At 32.4% G+C, this 19,758-nt stretch overlaps 1 protein-coding gene and 1 non-coding gene across 3 annotated transcripts; one reads left to right on the top strand and one right to left on the bottom strand.

Annotated features, from left to right (window-relative positions):
- Positions 1 to 357: 357 nt before the first annotated feature.
- LOC130633467 (threonine--tRNA ligase 1, cytoplasmic-like) lies at positions 358 to 18,346 on the bottom strand. Of its 2 annotated transcripts, none has more exons than XM_057444554.1 (21): positions 18,186 to 18,346; positions 10,286 to 10,367; positions 9,360 to 9,459; positions 7,071 to 7,104; positions 6,700 to 6,781; positions 6,030 to 6,277; positions 5,862 to 5,926; positions 5,597 to 5,675; positions 5,390 to 5,473; positions 5,252 to 5,314; positions 5,005 to 5,103; positions 4,766 to 4,861; positions 4,561 to 4,631; positions 3,755 to 3,917; positions 3,130 to 3,267; positions 2,263 to 2,340; positions 2,046 to 2,146; positions 1,581 to 1,685; positions 1,305 to 1,377; positions 964 to 1,078; positions 358 to 575 (listed from the first exon to the last, which is right to left on the bottom strand). In XM_057444554.1, exons 1-21 carry the CDS (start codon positions 18,306 to 18,308, stop codon positions 427 to 429), a joined length of 2,148 nt encoding a protein of 715 aa, XP_057300537.1. In that variant the 5' UTR covers positions 18,309 to 18,346; the 3' UTR covers positions 358 to 426. The 2 variants fall into 2 exon arrangements, with proteins under 2 accessions (XP_057300537.1, XP_057300536.1); XM_057444553.1 differs by lacking the exon at positions 18,186 to 18,346 and adding an exon at positions 16,087 to 16,459.
- On the top strand, positions 16,681 to 16,762 carry Trnas-gcu (transfer RNA serine (anticodon GCU)). The gene has a single exon. It is a non-coding gene; the product is annotated as a tRNA-Ser (tRNA).
- Positions 18,347 to 19,758: the final 1,412 nt, after the last annotated feature.

The following is a 19,758-nucleotide window of genomic DNA, read 5'->3' as shown; positions in this document are numbered from 1 at the left end:
AGTCCCGCTACTTGAAGTCTGAGCGGACTGAACAAAAAGTTTGACATAGCAGGATTTTGGAGATAGCGGGTTTCATCTTGTTATAACAAATTGAGGTATGAAAAATTTCATAAGGAAGCTTCTAAGGTAAGACACCTAAACCAGACTACGTGTAAAAAAACCAAAAAGAAATAATATAAAAAGCAATGAAATTTATTTATTTTTGTTTAAAAAATAAATTAGCTATTTGCACTTGTTTACATTTTTTAACTTTTCTTTAGTAATTAAACTTGAGATCCTGCATTTAATCGCCACCTCTTTCCTCACTAAACAGAAAAAAGTGCGTTAGTTGGAAAACATAACAATGACGAGTGTTGGTCGTATAATTGATTGTTCATGTATTTTTATTCATTTTTCTATTACAACACCACAAAATAAATCTCTAGTTTAAAATTCTTCTTCACTGTCATCTTTCTTCGAGGCTTTCAGTTGATGGAATCTTGCTAGCAAGGCTTCGATTGATTTTTCGCCGTGTACTTTGTTGTCACGAGTTCGGACGTTCACGGTATGTGACGTCTTTTCTTTGTCGCCGACAACTAAGAGAAACAACACAATGTTAGATACAAGTGGGTGACACATGGCGGTTAAGGGTGGTATTTACCGGGTTTTTTATTGTGTTTTTAGCAGGATAAAATTTGACAAAAAGTAACACAAGAGAAATACCTGGATGTGTGAAATAGGTCATGAAGTCGTATAATAAACAAGGTTTTCCTTTATTTTTGTTTTAATAAGCGCCCTTGTTTTCTGTGCATACATTAGCGCCCACCCGCGACGGTAAATAGGTAGAGGCGTTCTGGCGCTTATTGATTGAATAATTTAATATTTACGTTATTAAAAGTACAAAAAATCACAACAAATTGCGCATTAAGTAAGATGAAAAAAAGGTTTGCAAAAAAAGTATTGGGCACGAGGTTGTTTACTTACCTAATATAAAATTATAATGAGCAAGTTGAGCATTTCGGATTTTTTTGTTTAATGTTTCACCAGCATCAAGGTTGACATCAATTTTGAAATCGTCAGGATAAATTTCTTCACGAACCTAGAAAAGGTTACCATAGTGTTATGTCTAGAAAACTGAAAAAAGATATGTATAGTTATGTCTCAACACATTTCCACAACAACGTAATGATATACAAAAAATATATAGAAAAAACAGATCACAAATCTTGAATTTCGATATACACAAAAATCGGTATCAAAACATTAAAGTTTAAAAGAATCTAAAAAAATTATCTCATGCTGCTAGATATAAGCAAAATACTCACTTGTTGGGCATAGTCGTCAAATTTTGGACTGACTGGAATGACAATAGCTTGTCTTGGTGACAACCAAAATGGCCTAAATGAAAGAGAACAGGGAAATAAAAAGATTCCATAGAAAACAAGCTGGTTATTTAAAACATAGTTAATCATTCAGAATCCAGTTCAAACTCTTGTTTGGAAATTACAAAAAACTGGTTTAGCATTAATAAATCAACAAATAATAACAAAACCGTAAAATCAAGGTTAATAATTTGGGCGATGTAAATCTGCACTACTCACCATTTCCCACCAAAATTTTCAGTCAAAATGGCGATCATTCTTTCGAGAGAACCAAGTATAGCACGGTGAATTATAACTGGTCTTTTCTTCTCATCACCTTCGCCACTGAAGATGAAATAGAAAGAGATAATTATTTAAAAGGTTATTTGAATTGTAAAACACAAAACAGGTACAAAAAAATCAAATTCAAGAAGTTATGTATCGGAAGTGAATTAGACAGATGCACGCCTCCGTTGCTAAAGGCAAAATTTACATTAACAATATTTAATTTTATAAGATTTTAGCTTTACACGTGCTATTTTTCGATCTAAATGTTATATTTGTTAAAATGCTTGTTAGATTATACAGGCGTAAGTTTAGAAAACATGCATACTTTCAAAACAACGACTATGCAATATTTTAATTCAAATTCATCGGAAGCTTCGTATTTTACAAACATACAATAAAATGCTTTAACAGCTTTACCTGACGTAAGTTAAATTAAATCTTTCTGGGAGCTGGAAATCAAGTTGTATAGTTGCGCATTGATGCGAGCGCCGCAGTGCGTCACGAATTTGAATGTCAATCTAAACACATGACATATGTGGCAGTCAAATTCTTTGCAATGCACACTGCGTATGCATAACAAGAAACATATAGTCACATTACGACTTTGTGCCATATAAAGAATACGTCACTTTACCTTTGGCCCATAAAATGCTCCGTCAGCAGGATTTAATTCCCATGGTTCACCAAAGGCATTGAGAGAATTTTCCAGTTGCTATGAAGGGAAATTCACAAAAGGTCTTTAAAATGAGAACAATTAACAAATATACCAAAAAAAACAGAAGAAACATTCTGAAATTGATATTAAATGAAGTTCGTAACTGAGAACGTCAGCAGCTGTCGTCTTGAATTTTATTAAAGCGGTCTTCTCCTTCTTGCGAATTTATCAGTCAATTTATCAATCAATTTATCTTGCCCTGCAAGCTGTCGGTTTCAGTCCGTAAATAGATATCGCAGAAATTATTTTAGCTTATGAACACTAACTCTTAATACATGAAAAAAATGATGTAATAAACGTCCGGCGAACTCCAGTTAAATTTTTTTAAAAAAAAGCGTGTTGGAAAACTAAAGTTGTCAATTATTGTCAATCACATACTTTAATTGAAGAAACTTTTGCGAAAAAAACTTTCGCGAATTCGCAATTTTTCGTCATTTTCGCTAAAGTTAATCTCGTAAAAACTCATAACCTTTTGTTATAGTGTCTGTCGTTTTTACCTTTATACATCAACGTATTTTTTTTACCTTTTTCTGTTTTAGCGGGTATTTATTTTCGCCATTTTTGCTGACTTTGGTCAATTTCGCCAAATCATGTACCCGCGAAAAAATTAGTAAACTCGAATTTGTGAAATTTCATCTCAAAGTGAAAAGGAGAGAAATTCCATTCACGCGAAGAAGAAAATGGAACGTTTAGAAAAGTTGTAACAAAGAAATTGATGTTTAAAAAGGCTCGTCTTTCAAGTTATTCGCAAAAAGAGTGTAGGTGATTGATAGAAAAGTAACAAACCTTTTCGGCGTTATTCCATACTTCTAACTCTCCTAAATATTTGTCTGGTCTTGTGGAAAGAAATAATTTAAATGTAAACCCAAAGATCTCGTACACATGACGAAGAAATTCAAGACAGCTTTTGATTTCAGATTCCACCTAGAAAATAAAACACAAATACAGTAATACAAGGTTATGCCTATATTTTTTTAGCAGTTTCAAGGTTTGTTAACTTTTTTTGTGACATTTTTTTGGTGTTTTTAAGTTTTTACTATAATTTTTGAAAAAATATTTCAAGGTTTCGAAACACAAAGTTATAAGAAAAAATAAATAAGTAAACAATAAGATATGTAGAAAAAAAATACTGAACATTCAAACCTATGGAAAGTTAATTATCTTTTAAAAATATTCATATTTCATGATTTTCCTCCAAAGATTGATGGATAGTCAAGGTTTTGAAGGTCCGGGATCATTTCTCACCTTAGAGCTCAAACAAGTGTGAATATAAAGTGTACACAGGTTTATAGGTGAAAGATTTTGAATGCATGGAATTAACTTATTCAGTTCAGAAAAGCTTAAAAACAGTATTGCACTCTAAGTAAAGACTCATCTAGATGGTATGGGAAGAGATGAATAAAGTGAATACCTGATCGAGCGTGCAAAAGATATGTGCGTCGTCTTGTTGGAAACGACGTACCCTTGTCAAACCAGTTAGTGCACCACTTAACTCATTGCGATGGAGAACTCCAAAGTCTGCCATACGTAGTGGTAATTCACGCCATGAGCGTGGACGATGATCAAACATTACACTAAGAAAAATAATGAAAGCATAAAGAGAGCAAAATTCACAAGTAAAAAAGTATGGTGCAAATGCTTCTGATAAGGATTTCCTACATTTCATTGCAAATTTTTGAGTACCTGAAGAGAAAAAACCCACAGCTATGGCAAATTTATATAGAGGGTAACGCGAAGATTATGGTTAAGTAGTATGACCTCTCACTAATCGAAGACTACTTCCGACTTTAAACCAAAGTCATCTCCGAACATTTAAATAACATTCAGTATTTAAGACAAGGCTTTTTCTTTTCAACAGATTTGCATTTTTAAACTTTTATCTCCGAAATTCTAATTAGGCTAAAAGAAGCGCTTTTTATATATGTATCAACATGTGGAAAAATTGTGTGTTTCAACATTTAATTTATAGTTTTATTTGAAATTACGTAGTTCACCTGGCAACAGCTAATCTGTATATTTTCCAAAATAAATTTTGAAAAAACACTATGTCATTACGGAAGCACAGGGGTGATTGACTAAATTTCTTGTTCTTGCAAGAGAATTTGTTAAAACAAATGATTTCAGTTTAATATGAATATGTTATTAACGTTCTAAAATTTAACTGTTGGTGAACCAGTTTGATAAATGAAACAACAAAAAAACCCTGGAAATACTTACCAATGGCCTGGACAGTTCATTGGTTTCAACGCATACCTCTCTTTTTCGACTTCAAATGAAAACATATTGTCCTAAAAAAAACAAATACTAGATGCTCTAATGTATATTTAACAATAAATTCATAATAAATTCAATGTTTTTATAACTTCTGACTTTGCAACAAATCCTGCTACCAGCTAAGATGTTTATAGACATCTATACTTACTGCGTAATGTTGCCAATGTCCTGATGTTTCCCATAACTTAGTACTGTATATATTTGGTGTAACAACTTCTTGAAATCCCCGATTTCTATATTCTTCCTGAAAGAGAAAAAAAAAACTTAAGGTCAATTATACTACCTGGCTATTCATGTTTTACATACAAACAAACAAATCCAATAAAAAAACAAAAAAAACAAATAAAAACAAAACAAACAAAACTAAGCAAACTGTTTTACACTCACCCTAATGAAGGTTAAAAGTGTATTATAAATGTGTGCTCCATTTGGCAGGAAAAAGCAGGAACCAGGACTCAATTCATGAAAGAAGAACAACTCTTGTTCCTAAAGTAAATAAAGAGCAGTGTTCTTAATTGCACAATAACTATCATATATCCAGAATAGACAGATACAATATGTAGATATAATATTAAACAAAACAACACACAAGCTTTTAGGGAATACAAACATCCTTAGTGTTAGTAATATATACCTTTCCAATTCTTCTATGATCTCTTTTAGCAGCTTCTTCTTGAAAGTGTTTCCACTCTTTCAGCTAAAATGTTTAATTTAAAAATACATATAGGCAAAATAGTAGAGCAATGTATATACAAATAAAAGTTGCACATACCATTTTGTCGTTAGGAAAAGATATTCCATAAATACGTTGTAGGGATTCAGCTTCACAATTACCTTCCCAATAAGTTGCTGAGTTCTAAACAATGATACAAAACAAATCAGTGGGCAATAACAAGTTACACAATTCTAAACTACATTGTGTTAATTTATGTTAAGATATAAATAATTCCCACATGCACACAGGACACCTCAAGTTTACCTTTGTAACAGACATAGCCTTGACTTTCCCAGTATGTCTGACATGAGGTCCTCTACATAAGTCAATTAATGGACCACATCTGGAAAAATAAGATGCATCATTTACATAAATGGTCAAAATTTGCAGACCCTAAAAGAGTCTAGTATTAAAACAAACTTTTAGCATGGCAGTGGCTTAGAAATACTTGACTAATGCAGTAAGCCTTTAGTCTCATAGTATATATATACAAAGATAGTAAAAATAACATTACACAACAAAATTGTACCTATAGACAAGTGTGGTAGGAGTAGTCACCCTTTCATTCAAAATTCTTAACTTGAACGGATTATACTAAAATAAAAAACCATAGTGAAAATAAAAGTACACAAAATCAACATGGTAAAAAAAGAGCTATAGCAACAAAACAAAGCACATGAAGAGGTAAACAACCTACCGCAAACATCTTTAGCAAGTCTTCCTTCTTCATCTCAAGTCGAATGAAAGGCTGCTTTTCTTTTTGAACTTTTTTAACAATAGTTTCAAGATTTTTAAAGTCGTTACTTGAAACTTGACGATGTTCCATGTGCATATCATAATAAAAGCCATCTTCAATTGGCGGACCATAACATAAACAACCACCGTAATGTCGTTCCATTGCCTCACCCAATATATGTGCACTGGAATGCCAGAATACCTGTTGACCTTAGAAATAAAACAAATTTTAAACTGAGGAGTTTAATGTCTATTTTTAACTCAACCAAATTTTTCTTTCTTAACATTTTTTTTTTACATCAGCAAAACTTTGTTTATGTGAAATGCCATTTGTTTGCCTGATTTGTCAACAACTTGGCATTAGCATTGGCAAAATCTAAATGCCAGACGGTGATGTTACATTTTTGTTTTTTGAAAGGTCTACAAAAACAGGGCCAGGCTGATATTAAAGAGGATTTTTGTGCAGAAATGTTATGTTTTATTCAATTTTCCTTTTTAACTGTAAGGTGTCTGCTTAATCCCAAACATTCTAGTTTTTACGAAGGCGTGACTAGTTGTAATGCGTCAGCGACCCCTTATGCAGCAAGTTAACAACTTAATTTTTTTTTTTATAAAGAAAATCTAAATTTTACCTTCAGTGTGATCAAACTTCAGTATTTCAACTTTACTGTCATCTTCCAAAACACGATCAAGATCCCACAAAACTCCATTAACCTAATAACGATAATACTGCAATTACCTTTTAAGTTAAAACGTATTTTTGGGCAATTTTTGACCTTCATTTATAAGAACTATGTAAAAACCAGGAAATGCTGCTAATTTGTTTCTTTCATGATGTATATACAATAAATGTGCAAAGTTTGATTCAAAATGGATAAGCATGTCAAAACATGAAGAGGCACGTAACTTTTGACGTAACTCCAAATCCCACCTATCCCAGATTTAATACGCTTAATGGAACTTTAAAAAGTAAATTTTGCATGAAGAAAAGTCAATAACCTACCTTTGCAATGACAGCATTATCCGCCAATCCTTGACTAAAGTTAAATGTAAAAAAATTTTGACAAATAAATGTAATAAAAAAAATAAAGTTTGCACATAAAAAAGAATAAATTATAGAAATAATTTTGCTAAGCTCAGATCATTTTCTAATATCACAACATGCTTCAAGCAATGTAGGTAAGTTTGATCATCAATGCTTATTGTATATTGGGTTTAAATGGTATATGTGGTTCTATAAAAGAACCATAAACAAAAAATACAATCTTTTAAGCTCAGACAAATTGCTAATATCACAACAAGCTTCAAGCAATGTAGGTAAGTTTGATCATCAATGCTTATTGTAAATTGGGTTTAAATGTTAGAGTTGCTTCTTTAAAAGAGAGAGAAAGAAAGAAACAAAAAAGGAGCAATACATTCTTCCAAGCTCAGACCAATTTTTGAATATCACAACATGCTTCAAGCAATGTAGGTAAGCTTGATCATCAATGCTTATTGTATATTGGGTTTAAATGGTATATGTGGTTCTATAAAAGAACCATAAACAAAAAATGCATTCTTTTAAGCTCAGATAGTTTTCTAATATCACGACAAGGTTCAAGCAATGTAGGTAAGTTTGATCATCAATGCTTATTGTAAATTGGGTTTAAATGTTAGAGTTGCTTCTTTAAAAGAGAGAAAGAAAGAAACAAAAAAGGAGCAATACATTCTTCCAAGCTCAGACCAATTTTTGAATATCACAACATGCTTCAAGCAATGTAGGTAAGCTTGATCATCAATGCTTATTGTATATTGGGTTTAAATGGTATATGTGGTTCTATAAAAGAACCATAAACAAAAAATACAATCTTTTAAGCTCAGACAAATTACTAATATCACAACAAGCTTCAAGCAATGTAGGTAAGTTTGATCATCAATGCTTATTGTAAATTGGGTTTAAATGTTAGAGTTGCTTCTTTAAAAGAGAGAAAGAAACAAAAAAGGAGCAATACATTCTTCCAAGCTCAGATAGTTTTCTAATATCACAACCTGCTTCAAGCAATGTAGGTAAGTTTGATCATCAATGATTAGTGTAATTGGGTTTAAATGGTATATTAGGTTCTATAAAAGAACCATAAACAAAAAAATGCATTCTTTTAAGCTCAGATAGTTTTCTAATATCATGACAAGGTTCAAGCAATGTAGGTAAGTTTGATCATCAATGGTTATTTTATATTGGGTTTAAACGGTATATTTGGTTCTATAGGAGAATCATAAACAAAAATTACATTCTTTTAAGCTCAGACCAATTTTGAATATCACAACATGCTTCAAGCAATGTAGGTAAGTTTGATCATCAATGCTTATTGTAAATTGGGTTTAAATGTTAGAGTTGCTTCTTTAAAAGAGAGAAAGAAAAAATCAAAAAAGGAGCAATACATTCTTCCAAGCTCAGACCAATTTTTGAATATCACAACATGCTTCAAGCAATGTAGGTAAGTTTGTCATCAATGCTTAGTGTAAATTGGGTTTAAATGTTAGAGTTTCTTCTTTAAAAGAGAGAAAGAAAGAATCAAAAAAGGAGCAATACATTCTTCCAAGCTCAGACCAATTTTTGAATATCACAACATGCTTCAAGCAATGTAGGTAAGTTTGATCATCAATGCTTATTGTATATTGGGTTTAAATGTTAGAGTTGCTTCTTTAAAAGAAAGAAAGAAAGAATCAAAAAAGGAGCAATACATTCTTCCAAGCTCAGACCAATTTTGAAATATCACAACATGCTTCAAGCAATGTAGGTAAGTTTGATCATCAATGCTTATTGTATATTGGGTTTAAATGTTAGAGTCGCTTCTTTAAAAGAGAGAAAGAAAGAATCAAAAAAGGAGCAATACATTCTTCCAAGCTCAGACCAATTTTGGAATATCACAACATGCTTCAAGCAATGTAGGTAAGTTTGATCATCAATGCTTTTTTTTTGGGTTTAAATGGTATATGTGGTTCTATAAGAGAACCATAAACAAAAAATAAATTCTTTAAGCTCAGACAATTTTCTAATATCACAACATGCTTCAAGCAATGTAAGTAAGTTCATCATCATTGCTTATTGTATATTGGGTTTAAATGTTTTTTTGGTTCTCTAAGAAAAAGAAAAAGGGACCACGTGTATAACACATATTTTGACACTCATATCATATTAAAAATAGGCGAAAAAATTGTGCAATTGAATAGTGCAAGTTAAACTGATTGAAGAATTTAAAGTAAAGAATACAAGCTTGACATAAGGGTTGATTAAGTTTGAAGAATATCTTACCTTATGCCTTGTGCAACTTCATAAGGAGTTGTTTTCCATGCCGATCCTTCAACTTCTTTGCCATCTGGAAGGGTTATCTTTATTGGTTTCTTTTCCTTAGCTGAAAGAAAAAGCAAATGCTTACATCTCCTTAACAAAACCAAGTGGCCTATTTCAACATTGGTACACTAAATTTTGTGCATCAAAAATATGATGGGCACGGTTTTAAATTGTTTAACGATTGTTTATTTACTTATTTTTATGTTGCAGTTATCTAATTGACATGGCAAGAAAAAATCAACACCTGTCGTGTTTTTGTTCCCTAAATTAAGTTAAGGATACTGTAAAGGAAAAAACTCCTTTAATGAGTACTCTCAGAAAAAACCCTTATAACTTATCAATACTTTTATATTTTTTCTTATTTTTTTTTTGTTTCTGAATGCTTGATGAAAGACTTATTTGATGGTGTTATTTTCGTGAGATGTTAATTTTTCAAAAAGAAAATATAATGAAATAAACACACACTATCCTTTTTTTCACCATACGTTTTACAAATTAAAATTTTGAGTCTAAAATTTATTATCCGAAAGAGAATTTTTTTTCTATATGTCATGAATTTTTTGCTAAAAACCTCAAAAAAAATTGTTTCTTTTACAGTAACCTTAAGGAAATAAAAATTGATGGTTTGACATTTACATAGTGGTATTGTGAGGACTGTTAAAAACCCAAGATTTTCATTCAAGAACAATAACTTTGTGATACAAGGTGAATTCAAAAGCATATAATTATAATTAATAAACAAAGGCAATTACCAAACATTTAGTTCATACTGAGTAACTAACAACCCTAAACATATAACTGCTATATAAAATTTAAAAGAAAAGAAAAGCAGTTGAGGATTAAACATTATATATGCCAATTATTATGAGTAATATCAAAAAGCTAACCTTCAATTTCAGCGTCATATTGTGCTTTAAGTTCATCAAAAAATTTAATACGTTCTTCTATGTAGCTTGGCAGAGGATTAAGCTAAAAAGAACAGTATAATATAGTTAGCTTTAGAAACGAATTGAAATGGCAGTTTAAAAGCCTTCCTGTTTGGTACACTAAACAAAATTCCTACCAGGATGATCACAAAATATGAGCGTTCAAAGTATAGAATGGTAAAAATACCTAAGTGGGTTTAATGATGTATAAGCAACACATATAACAACACTGAGCCAGTTTAGTAGTTTAACTATACACAGTATATTATTTTGTTCAACATACTTATGGTGACAAGGTTTTTGGAACAACACAGAATATACACATCTCTTTTATAGAACACAAGTCTCAGATTTTTCCAATAATTCAAGTAAGAAAAGCGCAAGACTCAAAATTTTGCTTTCAAAACTAAAAAAATTGCAGGGTATCAATTGTCACAATTTTGTCTTAAGCTTACAATAACGTTTTTTACCTTTAATAATTCATATTGACATGGTCAAGGCACTGCTCATAAACACATTTCCAAGAATGTTCATAAGCAAGAAAAAAAAGGTGAATTTTAAATTTATATAACCTCTTCCCAGCACCTCATTTCAAAACAGAGTGGGCAGGAAAGGTAAATTTAAATAAATAATTTTTTTGGTTATTTTTAGGAAATGCTATAGCAGAAAGAAACTAATATATAATTATTGAACTTTATCCACACAAGATATATTTTTTGATACAAAAAGTTTTTTTGAGGTGCTAAAAAGTTGAAAGTCACCGTGTAAGTTCAGTTTTGTTTATAAGTCACCGTGCAAGTTCAGTTTTGTTTGTAACACTCCCTAACATCTAAATTGCGTGTATACCACATAAAAAGTTGTTTGTCTTGGTTTTTCAATTAGTACAAACTCACAAATAAATATGCTGAGGTGGGCGAGTCAAATTAACAATGTGTCCCTAAGAACAACCCAGGGTGTGATGGGGTAATTCTTGGATCCAAGTTAACATGCGTGAAATTATCTGATTATATTTTCAACAAAAATGTTGAATTTAATATTCAAGTTATAGCAAGTACAACTGTCTTTATAAGTAGCCAAACTTTTGATGTTTTATGAAGAAATGAACACACAAATCTACTACACTAATCCTGTTTTCATAAACGTATGGTATTTAAATATCCTTTCTATATATATACCACTCATATTTCTTAAGTTTCTTGTTTTCTGTTTTAAAATTTGATAATTTTAACCCCGATCCAAGAATAGGCCATTTACATGACGCAAGATGATCAATGATCCAAGAATAGGCCATTTACATGACGCAAAATGGCAGCACAGAAAGCAGCAGCGTTTATGGCTGCTCTATTATTTGTTGTATTATTGCTGCAAAAACGTTTTTACTTATGCTCAAATGAAAACTATTCGCTTTATTTTAAAAGTGGTATGGATATTGTCGAGAGTAGTGGTATTTGTAACATTGAATCGTGCTTTTTTACAAGTCTTAGCAAAACGCTAGTATATTTCTCTAGACGAAGCAGATGGTTGTTTGTGTTGTTGCTTTTAAGCGGCGATGTTGAAAAGTGCCTGGACCTAATGCCACAGATGAAATCCGTGAATTTACTAATGCAAAGGGTATGAATATGTTTCACCTGAACGTTAGAGGTCTATGGGCAAATTTTGCTGAGATTTCGAACATTCTTATAAAAAACAGAAAAATCGACATTTTTTCTCTTACAGAAATACATACGGGAGATGAACCGGAGGACATGTTTGCAATTAATGGATACACATTTATACACAAATCTCGTAAATTTGGAAAAGGAGGCGGAGTAGCATTTTATGTTGCTGATCATGTTATTTATAAAAGGCGACACGATCTAGAAATAAAAGAAATTGAAGGTATTTGGTTAGAAATATGTCCAAAAAATGTAATCCGTAATTTATAGACCCCCGGATAATTCAAAGTATCTTAATAAAGATTTTTCATCTCTTCTATCTGATGTACTGTCATTAACATTAGACGGTATCAAAGAAGTTATAATCTTAGGGGACCTTAATGTCGATTTTCTGAAAAGAAACGATCATGTTGGGATTAAAACAGCTTTACACGGTTTTAAACAAGTCATTAAATCACCAACCCGAATAGCGGAAACGTCACAAACTCTTATCGACATTATCGCTACAACTAATTGCACAGTTATAGCGGATACCAAAGTCATCCCCATTTCTTTTAGTGACCATGACCTTATATGTTGTATTAGAAAACAACATCACACCCGTTTTGTTAGCAAAACAATAAATTGTCGAAACTATCGAAATTATGACAAAGATAAATTTTGTCAAACACTTTCATCACAGAATTTTCAAGATGTTTATAATTCAACGAACGTCAATAAAGCATGGTCTTTGTTAAAGGGAATTATATATCGCACCTACGATTCCATGGCTCCATTAATTCGTAAAAAAGTTTGCGGTAAGCCATGTGATTGGATGACTGTTGATCTCAAGAAGGAGATGAACTCACGCGACAATTTGTTACGAAAATCGCGTAAAACCAAATCAGAAGCAGATATCACCGCTTATAAAAAAAAAAGAAACAAGGTTAATAATAAAGTTCGTAAAGCAAAGAATACGTATCAGCGACAGTTATTTGAGGAGAACACCGGAAATCCAGAATCCTTCTGGCGGTCGATAAAAAAAGTATTTCCACTTAGATCGAACTCTCAAGTGAATACTACTATACAAATCGACGAGAAATTGGTAACCGATCAACATTCTATTGCTAATGCGTTTTGTAGATTTTTTTCTAATGTTGTATATTCACTTAAAAGATCTGCTTTTGTGTTGACAAACTCCGTCTGGAAATATCATAAAGAAATACCGAGTAAATCTAACCCAAAATTTCGACTTAAACCAATCACTGTTAATGAAACCATGAAACATCTACAATCATTAAAACGTAAAAAGTCTGTTGGGCTAGATGATCTACCATCCTGGTTACTCAAAGACTGCATGGAGGTAATCGCTTCACCACTGACATATATTATTAACATGTCTTTCGAAACTTCAACTTTTCCAAGTGACTGGAAACGCACCAAAGTGTTACCACTTTTCAAATCTGGCGCAAAGTCATCTGTTAATAACTATAGACCAATATCTGTTATTCCAGCTATATCCAAGGTGATTAAAAAAGTTGTGCATGAACAATTGACTGCATATCTGGAAAGTAACAATTTAATAAACAACAACCAGTTCGGTTTCAGGCCTCGTCGCTCAACTTAACTGGCTGCAACAATCTTTATCGACACTGTGAAATTGAAGGTTAACGATGGCAAAATGGTCGGTGCCGTATTTTTAGACCTCACAAAAGCATTCGACATATTAAGTCATGGTAAACTACTGTCAAAATTAAGCAGTTTTGGAATTGTTGGAGACAAACACGAGTGGTTCACAGACTATTTGTTTGGTAGATTTCAGCAAGTTCAATACAAAAATTCTTTGTCTGATGAACATCCAGTCAATAGTGGAGTACCACAAGGGTCAATTTTGGGCCCACTACTATTTATTATATTTTTCAATGATCTTTGTACCGTAGTGAAACACTCTGAAGTAGTCAAATATGCAGACGATACTGTTTTATTTGTTTCTGGTAAGGACTTACAGATCATAGAAACCTGTCTTTCATCCGACATGAATTGTGTACTTGCATGGTGTTTGGAAAATGAATTAATTTTAAATCTCGGAGCAGGAAAAACTAAAGCAATGTTATTTGGTTCGAAAAATAACCTCTCTAAACAAAACAGCTCATTAAACGTAACTTACGGCTACCAAACTGTGAGGGTAACATCCACGTATAAATATCTTGGTGTACTTATCGAACCATCATTGAATTTGAGCAGCAACTTTGATTTAACGTATCAAAAAGCTTCCGGTAGATTACGTTTACTATATCGCATTCGACCGCTGATACAGATAAAGCTGCATTGGCAATTTTTCAAACAATGATTCAACCAGTATTAACATATTGCGGATTTGTTCACCTTAAGAATTCTCAGACACAACTACTCAAACTCCAATCTTTACATAGACGAGCAACTTCAATTATTGGAAATCAATTCTTGACACCACCTGATACTGTCAATATGATAGAAATGCAAGCTTGTAATTTCATTCGCCGTTGCTTGGACAACGATGTGTGTGAAAATTTTAAAAATTACTTCACAAAAACAAACCACACAAGAAACACACGTAACAACAGAAATAGCTTGAAATTACCTAATCTTCGTTTGGAATATGCTCGTGGATCTTTCTGTTACACTGGAGCACATATTTACAATACACTCCCGTTGGACATTAGAAAATGTGAATCATACAATATTTTTAAGTCGCAACTGAGAGAATATTATCTGCGTATTTAGTCCTTTTTATGGCTATTTTTTTTTTTTTTTCGTCTTGATCAACTCATTTTCTAGTGTGGTATTTTGATTTTTAGCCTTTTGTCTGTGTGTTTTTTGCAGTTTATATATTTTATACTCACCGTTTTTATTGTACATTTACATTTTCTTGTTTTATTGTTACTAATATTTTTTTTTATCCTATTTATTCCAAGGACCCATGTTGATAACAGACTTTATAATGTCTGAAATGGCCATCCTTGTAAAACATTCGTGAAATAAATAAATAAAATAAATAAAAAAGGGAAAAAAGAATACCCTAAATTTAATGTCTGGGGTCTGTCCACAATTCTCATACATTAGCCAGCACACATTTTAGTATTAAAAGTTTAAATCCATGTTAGTAAAGAATGATAAAACAATAAAAATATTTTAAACAGGTATAAAACAAAACACTTTTACGATAATTCGGGAAAACTAACACTCAATCGCAGCTTATTTTCAATCGAAGGAGGTAAACACCACACTTTTATAAGAGATTATTACGGAGAAAACACGTTCTTTCGTGATAACTTTTCCTGACACATTTTGTTTTTAATGAAAAGTACACAAGTTGTATCTTATTATTATTAACGTTTCCTAAAAAATTGAAAGAAATTGATACAACGGAAGTTAAAAAACTGGAGAAAACACGCTTTTGTCTCTAACAAACTCTCATAAAAACAGGTTTTTTACCACTTTCTTCCGCTATTGTAAAACGATGGAGAGCCGTGTAGGAACCCACGTACAATTAAATCACAAAGGTGAGACTGAGGATTTAAAATGTGATAGGAGTTGAGTGGCGCCGTAGATTAGTGGTTAAATATCTCGTACTCTGTGTGGGAGACCGGGGTTGGATTCCTCTTGACAGCGATTCAACGTGAGTGAGTGAGTGTTACTATAGCCCTGGATTAACCCAAGCCATGTGAGGGAAATTGGGGAGATGGCACACTGTGTGGGCTGTTGAATGTTGCCGGGAGTTGTCTAGTAGAGCGCAGGGCCTACTAATTTGGTCTGCATAGCTCAAAAGGAGCTCAAAATACTCTAGGACTCTCCATCTAAGCCATGGCCCCTCCTGGAAATAATAGACAGGGTATATCCCTCGATATTTGTGAGGCTAGCCATGTAAAATATGCACATCTAGTGCTATAATGGAATCAATATTAGAAGAAAAGTGGCTATCTAAGTGGCTATGAAAATATTCTACTTTTTATTAGCCATACGAGTGCTAATTATGGAATAATTATATTGTATAGGCTATCTATCTATTCTGACAACTGGCCAATAAATCCAAATTTGGCACTTATTATCCTTAAAAATGTTTAGTTTCGTTAAGTCATTTTTTTATACCTCAACAGGGTGCCCTCCTTTATCAGAGGATTTTGGCTTTTCTTTCTTTTTTTTTTCCTTCTTGGGCTGTTCTTTTCGTTCAGGTTTTTCATCAACTTTCATCTCCTCCATTTTCCCTTCCAACGTGGCCATGTTGTTTCGACAGTGATTGATTTAGTTCAGTCTTCAATTTTTAAAACGACCATTAACGAGAATTTTCGGTACACTAGGTGCGATTTTTTTCTTCCTCGTTTCTTGAAATATAAACTTTATTTTTGAACTACTTTTTCTTTTATCATTCCTCAGAGCATAAAATGTATCATTCAACTACTTTCCTGCTTCTTTTGTAAGCAATTATATAATATTATCTGTTTTGATGTTTAACGCAAGCTCTGTGTGATCTCGCGCAATCGCGACGGAAACTTTCGTCAGACCGAAAACAAAAATGAAATGATTAAAGCTATATAATTATAAAAGTAAATCAATTTTACTTCTTTTTAAACAGAATAGTGTATTTTTTTATTAAAATATATATATATATTGCCATAGTATATCTAATTTATCACTTTTTCAAAAATTGTAGTTATAAAACAACGTATGTCTGTCGCAACAACAGACGAGGTGGCCGAGTGGTTAAGGCGATGGACTGCTAATCCATTGGGCTCTGCCCGCGTGGGTTCGAATCCCATCCTCGTCGAAAACCTTTTTCGTATTTCTTTTTTTCTCAGAGAAACTTGGATTTTTTTTAAGAAATTTGGTAAAATTGAAACTTAATAGCTTAACATAATAGCACAATAATCAAAGAAGTGAACTTTCGTGCCATAACATTTTCTAATACTTATATTCCTCAAAAAATTATTTCTATAAGAACATGGTTAAACACAACCTTGCACATAGTTTGCACACAGATATATATAGCTTCAAACTCTGCTCTTTTCATTATTTTTCAGCTACCTGGTCTACTCCTCAAATATGAGAGTGATGATAACCAAAAGTAGTGGTAAATCTTTGTAGATTATTGCTAAATTTGTGAACTCATAGAAGTCAAATTCAATATTGGCAAAAAAAAGTAAAGAAATATCAATAATTTGTAAAATTTTTAGGTCAGATTTTCAATTTCATTCGCACACAAATAAAGTTCTAATAAAGATAAAAAACGAAACCAAAAAAGGTTTAATTTGTGAAAAAAATTCTCAAATTTCAAGATTTTTGACATAGAAGCTTTAATAATTATGTTAATTATTGCATGACATCATTATCAATCGATCAAATGAATATTTTTAGAAGATCAACCAGGATATAAATACAAGGTTTTGAATACTGGTTTACATATTATATAAGGATGACCTACTCTGGTTCCCACCACTAATAGAAAATAGAAGCCATGGTAGGCCTAATGACAACAGGAACAAAAAACAGCACAAGACAACACAGGTGCAAGACAACACAGGACAGGACAAACATTAAGTTAAAATAAGGATAAAGAAGAGCATGTGAGTGGGGGAGATCAGTTAGATAGATAAATAAAAATTCCAACATGTTATTTTTAAGATACTTTTTAAATTTAGGTCATGGCTTAGAAATACATGTTTGCTTCACTGACTCACTTACAAGCAGTCCGTCTTATTGGCAAAGTGTTTTTCAGGATTGCGTTTACAACCAGGACAAAAAAATTCTCATACTTCTCAATTTCTTCATACAAGCTTACAAAAATGTCCTACACAACAAAAAAATGAAGGATTGTGCACTAGAATGGGTACAACGTTGTCAAACGCCTTTCAATAAAATTCTGTATGCATAATGCATCTTTATTAGCCCATTAAGTGTATCTGTGACATACTATGTACCCAAGGGATTTGTACTTTTTGTTTGTGATGTAATACTATACATAAATGTACAAACTTAATGACTCTGTTTCAGACGTATTATTGTATTAGTATTTTGACTGCTGTAAAGTTGTTCTAGTGAGATTATCTATGATATGCAAAAATTTATTGCCCCATCACGAAATGGTTTGCAGCGGAAATTTTTCTTTAAAAAATGTGCTGCTATATAACAAGTGCAATAAAATATTGTATGTTTATTGTGCTGTTGAAAAAAAGCTACACAATGAAACCCACCTCGATAGGATACACAATTTCTGGAGAATGTAAATGCGATGAACATCTTTTAAGCACAGAATATGTTATGGAACGGTTGGCAGATAGCTTCAGAAGTGATCTCAATCTGTTAAATACGACCATTTCTTTCAGTAACAATGACAGAGAAAATACAGCAGAAAGATTATTAATATAAATTTCTAACTAAACAGAGAATGTTTAAAAATAATTTTTTGAGGAAAAATTATGTTGAAGTGAATAAATGCTTAAAATTTGATGACTATAATGTACATTTACTTGAAATCGCAATACTACTCGCAAAGTCTTAAGTGTAAATGGCTAGACACCCCATTATAAAATACACTTATTAGTTATTGATGCTCAAGGGTATCAGTTATTAATGCTCATTGTGCAGCCTTAAGTGTTGATGTGTTTAGCTAGGTTTACTATGTTAACAAAGTTGCAAGATGCAGAAAAATGTTGTTTCCCATGTTTCATATACATGAAGTTCCGAAAACGCGCTTTCCTTAGCTTTCAAAAATCATGTGTCACATACTATGGGCCACATTGACTGACCGTTTGAAAAAATCTCATTTCCGTTATTTTGTTGACCTCAAAATGTTATTTTTTTGCACCATAAAACTTTTTTGACATAATAAACCTAAACATATCAACACATAAGGCTGCAATGACGATTCCATTACTTTCTAAACAAACTTTATAGGGTCATGCCATAACTTATCTGGAGAACTAGGCTGTAATGTTCTTTGAATTCATTTTACCTCATCACCACATAATTTGATAACTAGCTAGCCTTATACATAATTGCGCCCGTAGCTTAAGTAGTTATTCTTGCGGTCGGAATGTTCTCCTTCGTTGCTTTCTGATGGGGGACAAAGTGGACTTTTCATGGTCAATACTTCACAGTAGCAACTTTAATTAAACAGAATTTACAATTAAAACGGTGCCAAAATGTCGCAAAATGACAAAAATTAAGCAGTATCTAAAACATATTAAAGATTTGACTAAAACAAAAAAGAATTTCTTGAAAAATCCAGTATTGTATTTATGAAGGTTTCGCCACAAAAACATTATGATTACGGCATTTGTACCCCATTTCATAATGGCTGCTTAACCTGAATACTGGCCCCTGATTGGTTCAACCAGTATTATGATGCGAATCCGACCAGAAGAATAGCTCTCTGTACTTTCTGCAGGAGACTGGGGTTCAATTCCTTCCCTTGGACTCCCTTGATGCGATTCAATATGGGCGAATGAATGTTACCATAGCCCCGGGTTAACTCAAGCCATATGAGGGAAATTGGGGAGACGGCACAATTTGTGGGCCGTTGTGGATAAGGAGTTAGTTAGTATAGTGTTAGTATAGTAGAGCACAGACCATAATTGGTCAGTCAGCGTAGCTCAAAATAAGCATTAAATACTCTAGGACTTCTCATCTAAGCCACGGCCCCTCCTGGAAATAATAGACAGGGTATATTTGTGAGGCTAGCCATGTAAAAATGGACATCTATCTATCTATTGTTTGGTATGCTACACGAATCTTGACGTGCAAAAAAGTCCTTATTCCGCAAAA

Source organism: Hydractinia symbiolongicarpus, chromosome 1 (assembly GCF_029227915.1).
Source record: "Hydractinia symbiolongicarpus strain clone_291-10 chromosome 1, HSymV2.1, whole genome shotgun sequence".
Taxonomy (NCBI): Eukaryota; Metazoa; Cnidaria; class Hydrozoa; order Anthoathecata; family Hydractiniidae; genus Hydractinia; species Hydractinia symbiolongicarpus.
This window is presented reverse-complemented; position numbering and strand designations above follow the sequence as displayed.